Source organism: Podarcis gaigeae (genome assembly GCF_964106915.1).
Source record: "Podarcis gaigeae genome assembly, chromosome: 3".
NCBI classification, from domain to species: domain Eukaryota; kingdom Metazoa; phylum Chordata; class Lepidosauria; order Squamata; family Lacertidae; genus Podarcis; species Podarcis gaigeae.
Window position 1 is genome coordinate 4,791,439 of NC_139680.1, and position 15,427 is coordinate 4,806,865.

Here is a 15,427-nt window from a genome sequence, read left to right on the forward strand (position 1 = left end):
ACAGGCAGCCTCTCGTTGAAGTGTGCCAAGACCGAGTTTGAGACAAGCAGGTCCTTGACTGCCTGGAATGCAGCCTCCTGGCGCTGGCCCCACACCCAAGGGGCCCGCTTGTCCAGGAGTCTGTGTAGGGGCTCCGCTACCGCCGCTTTGTGGGGGAGGAAGGAATGGTAAAAGTTCAATAGTCCCAAGAAGGCCTGAAGTTCAGTCTTGCTCTTGGGTGCTGGGGCATCACAAATGGCCCGTACCTTGTCCCCAGTTGGGTGGACCCCTTCTGAGTCCACCATAAATCCCAGAAAGTCCACCTGAGGCACTCCTAGTAGACATTTTTCCCGCTTCACCTTGAGACCCGCCATCTGGAAACGGTGCAGAACGGTGCGGAGGCGGTCCTCAAACTCCTCTGGTGTGGGCCCGGCAATCAACACATCATCGAAGAAGGGGGTGACGCCAGGAATCCCTTTAAGGAGCGAGTCCATTAGATTCTGGAATATGCCTGGTGCCACACTGACACCGAATTGCAGCCGCTTTACCCTGAACGCTCCTCTGTGCGTCACAATTGTCTGTGCCTCTGCTGTGGCCTCATCTACTGGAAGCTGTTGATATGCTTGGGCCAAGTCCAGCTTGCCAAAAATTTTCGACCCAGCCAGGGTGGCAAGGACATGGCTGACCACTGGCACTGGGTATGCATGGGCCGTGAGGGCCTTGTTTATGGTACATTTGTAGTCTGCGCAGATGCGGACTGAACCATTAGGCTTGACGGGTGTGACGATTGGGGTTTCCCAGGGGGCATTAGGCACCGGCTCCAGCACTCCTTGCTCCACAAGCCGGTCCAATTCCTCGTCTATACGGTGTTTCAGGGCGAACGGGACCCGGCGGGCCTTTAGCCTGACCGGTCGTACTGCGGGGTCAAGCTGTAGAGCAATGGGGGGGCCCGTATACTGTCCCAATTTCCCATCGAAAACCTCTGGAAATTCCTTGCATATGGCATCCACGTCCACTTGTAAGGTAGTGTGGTTCACCCCGGTGATGGCTAGCCCCAGTGGTCCAAACCATGCCAATCCCAGTAAGCTAATGTAGGGGCCCTTGACCACAAGCAAGTCCAGTTGCCGCGTCCGCCCTCGGTATTGCACCCTGAAGGTCCCCACCCCCATTGTGGGGACCTTACGTTTCTGGAAGTCCCGGAGGGTGAATGGGGCCGGCCTGAGTTTGGGACCCCCAGTAGGACACAGTTTCCTTAAGGTCCTTGCCGAGATTATGGATAGATTTGAACCTGTGTCAAGCTCCATGCAGCATGGGGCCCCCTCTATCCGTACCTCTACATAAATTTTCTCTATGTTGGGGTAGGGCAACTGGTATATCTGGATGTCCGTGAGCTCCGTCGGGTTGCCTTGGTGCGTTGGGCCCCGGGACCTGGGGCTCTTGGATTGGTCATCTGATGCCTGGCGTCGGGTGGGCCGAGCCCGACACACCCGGGTGATGTGTCCCAATTTTCTGCACTGCCTGCACTCTACGTTGCGGAAACGGCAGGTCCTCCTCTCGTGACTTCCCCCGCAGCTTGCGCAGTTCCCTCCTTCTCGTCGAGGCAGCTGTGGTATGTGGGCTGCTTGAGTGTGCTGCTGTACTCGGTGCACTTCCTCCCTGTCAGATCCTGAGTCGTTGGTGAGGTTTTCGTGGTGAACCCTCAGTTGGGATGGCAGGCTCGGCCGTGCCTCTTGTGTCGACCTCTTGGCAGCTTCCGTTGCCAGGGCCTCCTCCAGAGCGACCTGGAACGTTAGGTCCTTCTTAGCGTAGAGGCGTCATTGCAGCTTCTCATCCTTCAGGCCACCAACGAGGCGGTCCCGAAGCATGTTCTCCAGCTCTGAGAAGTTGCAGAACCGGGCGGCTTGGCGGAGAGAGGTCACAAACCCAGTTATGGTTTCCCCAGGGGCTTGCCGCTTTGCGTAGAAGGCATTTCGACGAGCCACCACTGAGGGCTGTGGCGAAAAGTGCCCCTTGAGCTGTTCCATTATTGTTTTGTATGGAACAGTAGCGACGTCTTCAGGCGCAAGGAGAGCCCGGGCAATTTCAAATGTCTCCTCTCCGCAGACGCTGAAGAATATCGCCCTCTTCTTGGCGTCTTCTTCATCGGTGACCCCTTTGGCTTCTAGTAGGAAGGTAAAACGGGAGGCGTACGCTTCCCAGTCTCCCGTTGCTGGGTTGAACGGCGAGAAGCTGCTGTCGGTTGCCATTCTGAATTCCTTGTGTCCCGGAGCTGAAGCCTGGATACACGGTGCGAGGCAGCGGTGCGGCAGGTGGCGGTGCTGCGGTGCTGTGTGTGTGGCAGTCAGCTCAGCGGGATCCCACCTTCGTCGCCAGTGAAATATACTCAGAGTCGCAAAGTGATTTCATGCTCTTTATTCAGCTCATAGTGGTGAGGAGGAATGAATGAATGTCCCCTCAAAGTATCTGCTTTATATACATTATTTACACAATGGGCTGCACATGATTGGCTAATTCTGGAATTCTACTGTAAGCCAATCAGGTTGTGGATTCACTTATATCTGGAGCATGATTGGGTGGTTCCTGCCAACCAATCATATTGCTGCATTGTTCTAGGACCAATCAGACTGCTGCATTCTGAATCCTATTGTTCTAGGACCAATCAGACTGCTGCAATTTGGATCCTATTGTTCTAGGACCAATCAGACTGCTGCAGTTTGGATCCTATTCAACTCAGTACATAGCATCGTCACAACTTGTAAGGTTGCGGTTAGGCATTGGTTATAAATTGGTGGAGGAGGGGTTAGGATAGGCTGGGCCTGCCCCTCCATGGTTGCTGCAGAAAGGGAATTCCGTTAAAGGAATCCTGGGGCTTGCCATCTTTTCATCCAATCCCTGGAATGGGACTAGGGCTGGCAAGCCTTTGGGGAGCATGCGGGTGAGAATTGAGGGTCTGTGACTCAGCTCCATTTCTCCCCGACTTGCTTTCCCCCGCACTGTGCTTCGGTGGTGCCCGGAAGTCAGTTCTGACCCCAGGCGGGGGGACAGATAGTCTTAACCAATGCCTAAACAACTACTCACGGTTTTGTATTTAAATAAAGTTGTGGCCAAAATTATGCCAAAAAGCTTAAACAAAAATTAAGTGTGCGTTATTTGTGAGTTATTTGGGGGTGGCTTGGGGACCTCGACACGCAACAAATTATTGTGTTATACATATCTTTATGAGTTTGAGTTTGAAATCTCTGTTAGAGTTTGTAATATCTATCTGAGTTGTAATCCTTGTCAGAATACATACTTTTGAATGGATTAGTCCTTGTTACTACTGACTATTAACTTGTGAGCAGGGACCACTCCCACTATTGAAACTTACCTTGGCCTGAGTTCTTGGTGTGCTTTTTTCTTGGTATCTTCACATTCCAGACATCAAAACAAGTGTCTGCTAAAAGTGAAAGCAATGCCTCTAATCTTAGCTTAACAACCTAACATGAGGGCAGGATGATGGAGAAAACAGCAGAATGGAGAGAACGTGCAGAGGGAAAGCTCCGTGGTGACTGACAGGTCTATGTTACCATCAAAGGGAATGGTTTCATCAATGCTCTCCAATCTAGCAGTGGACTGTGCCACTCCCTTGACCTCTGTCTGGCTATGAGACTGCAGCGAACCAGAACGGAAGGAGAGAGGGGCACAGAGGTCACATGACCAACTTAGCCCCACCATGCTGTTTGCAGCTACTCCAATCCTAGTACAGTGGTACCTCTAGATATGCACTCCTCTGGTTGTGTATATTTCAGGATGCAAATGCGGCAGGGTTTTTCCGGGTTTCGCCACACGCCCAAGTGCACAAGCACTCTACACACCGCACGCATGCACAGAAGCGCTAAACCGCGCTGCACGCATGCGCAGAACTGGCATCTCTGGTTGTGAATTCCTTGAGATGCGGCCGGAGCTCCGGAACGGATTCCGTTCACAACTGGAGGTACCACTGTACTTTACGGAAGGGAGCTTAAGGATGCTTTTTCTTAAGGACGGACTACCTGCTTTTAACCAGATGTTGGATGGCCATCTGTCAGAGATTCTTTAGTTGTGAATCCTGCATTGCTTAACACTCAATGGCCATTGGAGTCCTTTCTAAATCTACAATTCTATTAGTCTAAGACACCAAAATGGAGAGGTGGAGATAGACTTGTCAATAGTGAAGGAGCTCCAACTTCCAATAAGAGGGAATGATTTTTACCTGGGAAGTAGATACCTTTTTGTTTAGCTCAGCCCAAAATAAACTTTAATGGTGCTTCTACAATTTTAGTGCAAACCCAATCTTGTGAGCAGTGTGCACCCCTAACAAATGTACCAATATGATTTATGAAGGGGAGGGAATTGTTACCTGCAGGTTTTCACTCAGCAGAGGGTTGTCGAATGACAGACTATAAGTCTCCTGATCCAAAAGAAGAACCATCCAGCCATTTGCATTTGACAGAGTGTCAGAGACATAACTGACCATGGTTGTCTTATTGCGACTATCAGTCACTTTTAAATTATAAGGACAGATCGGGGCCTTTCTGAAAAACAATTAAGAATAGCCACGTTTCATTGTCTAATAGCTACTGTTATTTTAGAGTGCTTATTAGTTTGTCATTGTCTTTCAAAGGCTTAGGCTAATGACAGCTCAGATGGCATAAAACATAGATACCGTATTTTTCTGTGTATAAGACTAGGTTTTTGCCCTTAAAAATAATGTTAAAAATTAGGGGGCGTCTTATACACGGATAGTGCCGAGGGTGGACTGGCGATTGGTTGTTGCCCCCAAAATATAATTGTAATTCTTATACATGGGGGCGTCTTATAGACGGAAAAATATAGTAGTAGTAGTAGTAGTAGTAATAATAATAATAATAATAATAATAATAATAATAATAATAATAATTTAATAATAATTTATACCCCACCCATCTGGCTGGGTTTCCCCAGCCACTCTGGGCAGCCTCCAACAAAACACTAAAATACAATAACCTATTAAACATTAAAAGCTTCCCTAAACAAGGCTGCCTTCAGATGTCTTCTAAAAGTTTGGTAGTTATTTTTCTCTTTGACATCTGGTGCGAGGGCGTTACACAGGGCGGGTGCCACTACCGAGAAGGCCCTCTGCCTGGTTCCCTGTAACTTGGCTTCTTGTAGTGAAGGAACCGCCAGAAGGCCCTCAGCGCTGGACTGCAGTGTCTGGGCAGAACGATGGAGGTGGAGACTGGGTATACTGGGCCAAGGCCTTGAGGGCTTTCAAGGTCATCACCAACACTTTGAATTGTGCTCAGAAACGTACTGGGAGCCAGTGTAGGTCTTCCCATTTCCCAGAATTTGTCTTCTGTGCAATTTTTGCATCAAATATTTCAGAGAGCACACTTCCGATGTACTGAACTGGTTCTCTAGCCTACCTCCCTTTTAGACAAGTCTCTCTTCTGTGAACTACTAGTTCCTTGCTGTTGCAATGAGCTTCTCACATGGCTCATGCTGTAGACCAGTGGTTCTTAACCTGTGGGTCCCCAGATGTTGTTGGACTACAATTCCCATCATCCTTGAGCTCTGGCCTTGCTAGCTAGGGGTGATGGGAGTTGTAATTCAACAACATCTGGGGACCCACAGATTGAGAAAGGCTGCTCTAGACAGTGTTTCTGATAAACAAGGAGCCAAAATCGAGGTTCAGTGTCAATAGACTTCTGTGGTTTCACTGCCCAAAACTATGAGTATTTGACAGTATTATTTACAGTATAATTCTTGTCCATCTCTGAGTATCCTCAGCAAAATAGAAAAGAAAGAAATGTAGTCAGTTCAGCCTCCCTTGTTTGGTGCCTCCAAATAAATCTCTTGGTTTAATCCTTGAAAAGGCAACAATACGCTCCCTCCCTTTAAAACATGCAGGTTAACCGTGAACTGGAAATGGATATCAGAGTCTCTTTCCAAACAATGATTCTGTTTTTATACACTGTCAAGCTAGCACCAAAATAGAACTACCGGTACTATATTGCCCACATAATTGAGCATTCCTGCAACCATAATTAGCACCATTTTAATTTGCCCTAAATAGCCAGTGATTTTCACTGTGCCCTAAATAGCCACCAATCTACCTCTCTTTAATGTTAATGGAGCAGAGTAGGGCACGAGTATTTGTAATTCAGAGGAGCTGAGGGAGTCTGCATGGATCATTAAGAGGAGAGAGCTTTCATTACCAAGGGAGGAGGGAAACTCTCTAGGAACTGATCTTGTCTTTATGCAAAGGAAACCAGGAAAAGGCAACAGCCATAAGATGAAGTTAACCCCTGCCTCAAACTGTCAGGAACCTTTCAAAAATTGTTAAGAACGAAACCAACTTATGACTTATTGACAACACCAAATTTTTACATCCATGTAAGTTTCAGTTAAGAAGCAGCATGCTGCAAAAATCTGGCATGACTAATAGATGGCCCTTGACAGCCTTGGTTACAATTTGCCATCATGGTTGTATAAACTGTTATGTAATTTAGCTCAAGAGTAGTGTGCAGAACTGTTGAGCATAAACGGCCCACAAAGGATTTGCTAAACCATTCAGCAACTCTGAGTAGAATAAATATTAAGTCTCCTGTTTATGTTTACCATTAGCTTACTTATCCTAAGGGTTTCTCTCTCTGAGTCTCCTTTTTGTATTAAGGAAAAACACACCGCTTGGCTCTAAATGCTTTTGGTTTCTTACCTTTGTGAAATAATCTACTGTAATCATACATCTCTAGAAAATGAAGCAAGAATTAAAAGGCTGTCTTAAAATAGTGCTGATAAAATGAACCTCAATACTGAAATCAATTGTTCACCAACTTAACCTGATATTTTTGTTAGGCTATTGATGTTCCGTTCCACCTAAACAGATGTGTGGAGCTGTTGTATGTCACATGTCTGTTTACATTCCAGCACAGCTTGCTGGGAACTTCTATTTGTGTATAGCTTTTGCTTTATGCTGTTTCTTGCTTGGACATGAACGAGAGCAGACATGTTTTCTTTGTTCTGATCTATGCTGAATAAACTGCTTGTAAATATGCTTTACATATGCCTCTGTATGCCCTTCCGTCGTGAAGAGTTTGTTATCTCTGCTGGCTTGCGTGCTCAACTTCTGAAAGGCTTCTGAATCTCTGAGTCACAGTTTTGATGCAGAACCAAGGATTGGAGTTCGATCGACAACCGGCCAGTGGGCTGGAGCCCACTGGAGGGGTGGCTAACACCTCAGAGGACAGGATCACATCACACTTCAAAACGACCTTGACAGATTAGAGAACTGGGCCAAAACAAACAAGATGAATTTTAACAGGGAGAAATGTAAAGTATTGCACTTGGGCAAAAAAAATGAGAGGCACAAATACAAGATGGGTGACACCTGGCTTGAGAGCAGTACATGTGAAAAGGATCTAGGAGTCTTGGTTGACCACAAACCTGACATGAGCCAACAGTGTGACGCGGCAGCTAAAAAAGCCAATGCAATTGTGGGCTGCATCAATAGGAGTATAGCATCTAGATCAAGGGAAGTAATAGTGCCACTGTATTCTGCTCTGGTCAGACCTCACCTGGAGTACTGTGTCCAGTTCTGGGCACCACAGTTCAAGAAGGACACTGACAAACTGGAACGTGTCCAGAGGAGGGCAACCAAAATGGTCAAAGGCCTGGAAACGATGCCTTATGAGGAACGGCTAAGGGAGCTGGGCATGTTTAGCCTGGAGAAGAAGAGGTTAAGGGGTGATATGATAGCCATGTTCAAATATATAAAAGGATGTCACATAGAGGAGGGAGAAAGGTTGTTTTCTGCTGCTCCAGAGAAGCGGACACGGAGCAATGGATCCAAACTACAAGAAAGAAGATTCCACCTAAACATTAGGAAGAACTTCCTGACAGTAAGAGCTGTTTGACAGTGGAATTTGCTGCCAAGGAGTGTGGTGGAGTCTCCTTCTTTGGAGGTCTTTAAGCAGAGGCTTGACAACCATATGTCAGGAGTGCTCTGATGGGGTTTCCTGCTTGGCAGGGGGTTGGACTCGATGGCCCTTGTGGTCTCTTCCAACTCTAGGATTCTATGATTCTATGGAGCCAGCTGGGGCCTGCCAATTGCCCCCGTTCCCTTGGGTGCATCCCAACAATTTTAGCCCTCCACCCACCTCCACTGAGCACATACACCAGGAGCACTTTACACAGAGAACACCTGTTTTGCACATACAAATCCAAACTGGATCCTGCTGCATGTGACTGCTGCCAGCAGTTTTCAGAGACATTTGCCAAGGCCCATGTCTGTTCTGGGCCCAGCAAGAGTTAGTAGCTCCATCTTCACTCTCATTTGGCGTAAGGCTTAGCTAGGTCTGAGGCAGCCCATGCTGGAGCTTGGCAGCAGAACGTCTGCCCTGCATGCAAAAAGTTCTATCTCCAGCCACACCACTTTTTGCAACCCTTAAACAAGGATGCACTTGTTCGCATATGGGAATCATGTAAAAGCATAATTGGGCATTCCAGGGGACGTCAGTCTTGGGAAAGAGATGTTCTTTGTGTATGTGCATACATTCCTTGATGTGGCATGTACTCTATAGAGCAGTCCACATCTTTCCCCAATCTCCCATGTGAGAGCTCCCATGCTATATGAAGAATTTGAGAAAAGAATGATACTTACAGGCCAATAGACATACGGTGGAAAGTAATATTTCCATGGCAAAGACTGCCACTGGCAACTTGACTGGCATTGACACTCAGCAAGCAGGAATCTGGAAGCGTATCCACAGAAGGGAGGAGGAAGCTCCCCCTTTGCCCTGTGATTGTGCCATCTAGATCTTTAAGAATCGCACAATGAGGAAATGGGAACGATATCCAATTTGGGGCATTTAGAAGTAGCACTTGTTCAGACCTCACAGCAAATCCGCCTGTAAAGTAGGGACAGGGAGAGAGAAATATGGTCTTGTTGCTAATAACTGATGAACAAGCTACGAAATCTGATTCAGTCGGGGAGGGGTCAGAATTATTTTGGGATATTGAAAGAATACACTTATATATCATTGCTTACTTGTTTATTAATAACCTAAAGGCATGTATTACTTCATACTGAAAATCTATGACATATCCACTGTTGGTAACTAGAGATAAAGGTATTTGGAGCATGGCATTCGCAATGAAATTGACATTGTGTGCCTACTCAAAACTAAGGGTGGGATTTGCCCAATGAACCCTGTCCATGGATGGCCGGCCTGCACAAGGACTTCTGCTTATGCAATGGGGCTTACTCCTCTCTCCATCCCCCATGCCCCCCAAATTAGCTTGGGAGGGGTTTGAGAGAGCCCTCCCCCCAGAACAGCCCATAGGGGGGAAAGAGAAGGGTTGTTCTGTCTGAAATGCTTGCATTGATGAGACATTTGTTATCGCGCCATGTTGGATTTCTCCCTAAAGCCACAGTTTCATTGAAATATAGCATGCTGAAATGATGCATTTAAGGATAGCTGGTGTTCAAATTATTTATAGTCAGCTTTTAATGCTGTTTATGAGTGTATGCTATTTTTATGGGCAGAACAACATTTATAAAATATACAGTATTTCAGAAAGCCGGATTATGGGCATGATCTCAGGACACTGCTTATGCCCCGTTCATCAAATGCTGAGGTCTTATTTGAGGTGGGTCACAGAAGATAGTATCTCTTTAGGGTAAAATAAACAAACATTAAATAGGACTTTGTGCAGGCTGTCAGTCTGCAGATAGTACAGTTTGTAGATAGTACAACTCCATGTCCCTTTTCTCATTATTCTGTTGCCCCATGTTTTCTGCCTATTTTATGAAGTTGCATTTGGATCAAACTGGACACAACCTTGATTGCATGAAGCCAATTCAGTTGAGCTCATGCAGGATCAGAAACACAGGGGATTGGGGGGGGGAGAGTTGAATCCTCTCCCCTCCAAGGCTGCTATTTGCATTTGCAGGGAAGCCTCCACTGTCACCAGCATGAATTCCCTGCGTGCTGTGGTCACTTATTTGACCCTGCAAGGAAGCCAGTTCACAGGCACAGAACAGTCCACATTTAAATCCACCACCACATTTTTGTTTTTATTTTTGCACAGAAAGCCTATCTTACCTTGACCTCGGTAACAACCAGAACAGGTGGCGATTGCAGTGCAATTGGGAATGTCAAAATTCATAAAGGTTGTATTTGAAATCAATAGTTCATGCCTTTGGGGAGTTTTCAGTCCTGCCTGCATACAAGTTCCATCCTGCAACAATAATATAGAAAGAGACTATATTGTGATATAGCTCCAGCGGTTTCTTTTATTCATTTCATAGGAATATAGAATTGTAGAGATGGATGGGACTCAAGGGTCATCTAGTCCAATGCAGAAATCTCAGCTATAGCATCCATGACCTCTGCTTAAAAACCTCCAAGGAAGGAGAGTCCACCACCTCTCATGGGAGTCTGTTTCACAGCTCTTACTGTCAAACAGCTCTTACTGCCAGAAAGTTCTCTTGATGTTTAGTTGGACTCTCCTTCCTTGTAACTTGAAGCTATTGGTTCAATTCCTACTCTCCAGAGCAGGAGAAAATGAGCTTGCTCCATCTTCCATGTGACAGCCCTTGAGATATTTAAAGATGGCTAACATATCTCCTCTCACTCTCCTCTTTTCCAGGCTAATATACCCAGCTCCTTCAACCACTCCTCATAAGGCTTGGTTTCCAGACCCTTGATCAGCTTGGTCGCCCTCCTCTGCACACCTTCTACCTTCTTAAATTGTGGTGCCCAGAACTAGACACAGTGATTTGCATGTCCAGAAAGGCTCCCAGATTTTCAGCTTTCTCTCCCAGGTCCTATCTCAATTATCCTATGTTTGATCCTGTGTTCTCTGCTTTCTGTCTTCTTCTCTCACGCCTCAGTTCTCTCACTTCTATGCAAATCTTCACCGAAATCATTGATTTCTCCCGTAGCTCATACTATGTCACACTCATTCTCAGCTTCCACCACTGGCTTCCCACTTGGTTCAGTATCCATCTCAAATTCTGTGTCCTTCACTATTAAGCTCTCCATGCTCTTCCTGCCTTTAGGCCCTTGTGAAAACGTAAGTTGTGCAAGAATTGAAAGTTGTATCTTTCACAAGTCATACCTATAGACAGGAGGAGCTATGCACTTTCTGAGTTGCTAACAGCTATTAAACAGAACTACACATGCAACAGTAATTTTAAGTTCCAACTGTAGGCAACATTGTTCTCTGGCCTTGATGGAAGCCATCTCCCCTCCCCCCACAAATTAACTTGCTGTGTAAAGAGCAGAAGTACAAAAGGACAGAAGTAACAGCTGGTTTAAAGGCATATTTTAAAAATAAAAGGGCTGGCTGAGTGGAAGGTTTAGCCTTCTTGTTAAATTAATGTCATAAAGTTTTAATTGATGTTAAAGAGACATCATTATTAAAGGATAGAATTACATAAATTAATATGTAAATTATGACAAGACAACTCTTTATCGTGAGATAATCGAAGATAATCACACCCCCAGGGTGCTGTGAGGAACAAAGCATAGCTGAGTGCTTTAAATCTCTTAACAAGTATGGGGAGGGGGCACTAAAGTGCTCTATATCCAGCGACAGTAAAACAAAACCAAAAGGCCGTATCTTAGATGTACTGGAAACCACCTACCGAAGATTTCTATGTGTCTTCTTGTTGCTCACCCCACTCTACCATTCTAATCTCTCCTGGCTCCTGAGCTTCTTTGCCTCAGTTTTCCTCACTTTCACAAGGAATATTGTTTCTCCACCATCTCACACTCCTAAGGCTCCCTGGGTTTACACACACACCTGCACACACCCTTACACACAGCTTATGGAAATGAAACAAACCCAGGTACTTGAAGGAGCACCTCTCCTGACATTGACCCGTATTAAGAACTTTGGGTTCTGCTTCTGGGAATGGTGCGGCTGGCAAAAGCTATTAGTTCTTGGGGACCTTTCAAGCAGAGAACAATAAATGGTGCAAGCCACTACAGCATCCCTTTGCTAGTCACCGCTGTTCAGGCAGCTTGCAGACAGAGATGTGTGAAGGAAATGGGCAAAAGCATAGGGTCCTGTAGAAGGAATTCTACAGTCTCTCTCCTCTACTCTCTGCAAGCCACCTCTCCTCTCAGTTGGTGGGGCACCTTCTCTGGGTTGGGCCCAGGGATAGAGCACATGCTCTGGACAAACACGTATGCAAAACAACAACAACAACAACATCCCTCATATTTTTTATACTGACATAATTCGGTTCCTGAAATACTGGCTATGAATAAAAAGGGATTCTTGCTCGCTAGCCAACTGTATTTGTGCAACATTGGATAACCTTTTACAGCAGCTTCCAAACACATTCTGTTTGAGACACAAATACCCTGCACACCCTTAACTGTTGTTACTCAGAGTTTAATAGGAATCCGAGTGGCTTTTGGTTTGGTATACTTGTGGAGAGGGATTTCAATACAATACAATAAATAGTTAACAACAGATACATAGTTTTCCTCAGCTTCAAAGCAGCGGATAAAGATGAACGGATAAGCCCTCACTATGCCACAGGGAATTATTTTCTGTTTTACAGATTAGAGAATTGAGACAAAGAGATTAAAAATATTGCCAAAGCAATGAAGGAAAAATTAGAACCAAACATAAAACTAAGACAGACTCTGGATGAGAGAGCAAATGTCTTCTCTAGTCAGGTCTTTCCTTATTAGTTCTGCAATTGTCACTGGGATACATTGAATATACAAAGTACACCATGCCTAACTTCATAAACCTATACACGTCTACTCAAAAGTAAATCCCACTTACTCCCATGAAAGAATAAGGCTACAATCCTATACACATTTATTAGAGGGTAAAGCGCCATTAAACTTAGCCATAAGTCAACTAGCAACTATGGAGAGGGCAGAACAAGAACCTACCGTAAGTCTCATTACAGCTCATTCACATCACACTAAACTATGATTTAGCTTGACATCTAGATATGACTATAAAGTCTGACAACAGTGCTGAGAAAAGACCTCAATATTCCCCCTAAAGCTGTTTTTTTCTAACTTTATTGCCCTTTTAGCTCTTTAAGTTTGTTTCTTTGATAGCCTCTGAAAGTGGAGGACAACTTGAGTTCTTACCTTCTCATGCAAGTGACCAAGTAGTAAACTATTGACCACAGAGGTGTTTCCAAGACTTTCCACAATGTCAATTCCAAAATATTTGCAAGACGAGATGTGGAAGCTCCAAAGCTGTAGGTTGCTACAGTTAATAATCTGTTAATAATAAATATTTTAAACATTAATATATTATTACAAAGGAAATCAACATATAAAGTAAATTAATAGTTGTCTGTGCTCCATAAGACACTGCGAGAAGACAGTGACCTCTCAGGCCTTAACAAAAATTATGAATTTACCAATCACCTAACCATTAGTTACAATGGTGTTTTTTCAGTCTGGCCACACTTTATCACGTGGCATGAATGAATTACTGTTGACATTCCACAATTTATGCTACAAGGGACACTTAACTATGATTATTTTTTCCAGTTTATTTATTTTAATTGTGAAATAGTTAAATCACAAAGTTTTCGTATTTACAAAGTGAGACACAAAGATACATCCATTGGGTTAACATAATTTGTAAATTATTATTTAAATGGTAAAATTAGCATTATACTTAACTTTCGCATGGCTCAATTCGTTCAATTTTTAAATACCTGGGGACCAGAGACATCATCATAAAGTCAATAGCCCTGGTGGAGGGATTAAATGGCACTGCCACCTAGCTATGATGATGATGTTCCATCTCTGAGCCATAATAAATACAGTCCAAGGTATGTGAAATGAGTATGAAGGAATGCCATGCTTCTACAGGTAGCTTCTACAGGGCTTTGGCTACAATCGTATTGTCCCAAAATAGCAACAGGCGTGACACAGCAATCTTGAGCTCTTACCCAGCTGACACAGTAATTTATCCACCCTGCCTTCCTCCCCTTTTATCTTATTCCTCATCTGCTTGATTAACAATGAGAAACAAACCAGAAGACTGGATTTTCAGTACGTCCACACAGGATCAAGACTGCAATAGCAGAGACATAAAATACATGCCCCCAATAGTTATCATAAAAAGGGGAAGTATATCTGTTTGGTTTTTTTAATCAGCCCTGAGTGCTCACTGGAAGGACAGATCCTGAAGCTGAGGCTCCAATACTTTGGCCACCTCATGAGAAGAGAAGACTCCCTGGAAAAGACCCTGATGTTGGGAAAGATGGAGGGCACAAGGAGAAGGGGACGACAGAGGACGAGATGGTGGGACAGTGTCTTTGAAGCTACCAGCATGAGTCTGACCAAACTGTGGGAGGCAGTGAAAGACAGGTGTGCCTGGAGTGCTCTGGTCCACGGGGTCACGAAGTGTTGGACACGACTAAATGACTAAACAATAACAAATATCTCTTTTTGAACTTTGTTTATTGTTCTATTTTGACTTAGGTCTCCTCAATTTATTATCATTTATTGTTATCCATGTAAACAATGAAAATTATTGATAAATTGTTGCACAACAAAGTTACAGTAGTTGGAGCCAATGAATATTATGGTATATGTTGTAACTCTGACTCCCAGTAGCCCCAGCCAGCATGCTCAATGGACAAGGTCTCAAGGATGATGAATTTGTAGTCCCAAACATGTCAAGGGCACCAGGTAAACTACCCCATTGCTAAAGTGTTTCAGAAGACTTGGTGGTGGGGAAGCAAAAAATTATGGTTATCCTACCTTAACTCCACCTTCACATTGCCATGCTGTGAAGGTTTCGAATGTAACAGGCAATGTGGTGTTTACTCTTTGAGGATGATATTCTGGGTATATTAGGAGTCCAAAGCTGTTTAAATTGAAATGAATGATAATGGCTTTATAACAAAACATTGAGATGGGAAAATGTGCAGATATAGGAAGGATGGGAGAGAACCCAGTTTGCATTTAAAGACAAATCTACATACTGTGACTCACACTTCCCAATAGGTGAACTGAAACATAACCATCCTTCAAAAATTGAAGTTCTCTGAATTGTGCAATGAGATCCTCATGCTAAGCAATCTGTACAAAAATGTATATGATGGGGCATAGAAATGCATATACAGTACAACCACATCTTGTGTGTAATTAACTTACACAATTTCAAGCTTAAGCAATTGAAAGCTCACCAGTTAAAATAGTGCAAACTGGCTGAAAACAAGGCAGAAAGCTTAAATGTTCTTTTTGCACCCGTTTTCTCAGCACACAAAGAGCTTGCCTGCCACCGTGCTTAGTGGGCTCTGAGGTGCTCTCACAAGATCTCACAAGAACTCGGACAGCCCTGTGAAATCTCACAGAACCCACGCACCGAGCAGGAGGGACTTGCTCCAAAAAAGGGAGCGTAACAGCCCTCTGCCTTGCTTGTTGGGTAAGTTCCACTCAGCGCG

At 44.6% G+C, this 15,427-nt stretch overlaps 1 protein-coding gene across 2 annotated transcripts in view; it reads right to left on the minus strand.

Annotated features, from left to right (window-relative positions):
* PKHD1 (PKHD1 ciliary IPT domain containing fibrocystin/polyductin) overlaps positions 1-15,427 on the minus strand; it is a 242,753-nt gene that overhangs the window by 98,182 nt on the left and 129,144 nt on the right. For both annotated transcript variants that reach the window (XM_083729646.1, XM_083729647.1), the window contains 5 exons: positions 14,742-14,847; positions 13,107-13,241; positions 10,083-10,218; positions 8,639-8,885; positions 4,358-4,532 (listed from right to left, as the gene is read on the minus strand). In XM_083729646.1, the coding sequence (XP_083585772.1) occupies positions 4,358-4,532; positions 8,639-8,885; positions 10,083-10,218; positions 13,107-13,241; positions 14,742-14,847 (799 nt within the window). The remainder of the gene's footprint in view (positions 1-4,357; positions 4,533-8,638; positions 8,886-10,082; positions 10,219-13,106; positions 13,242-14,741; positions 14,848-15,427) is intronic.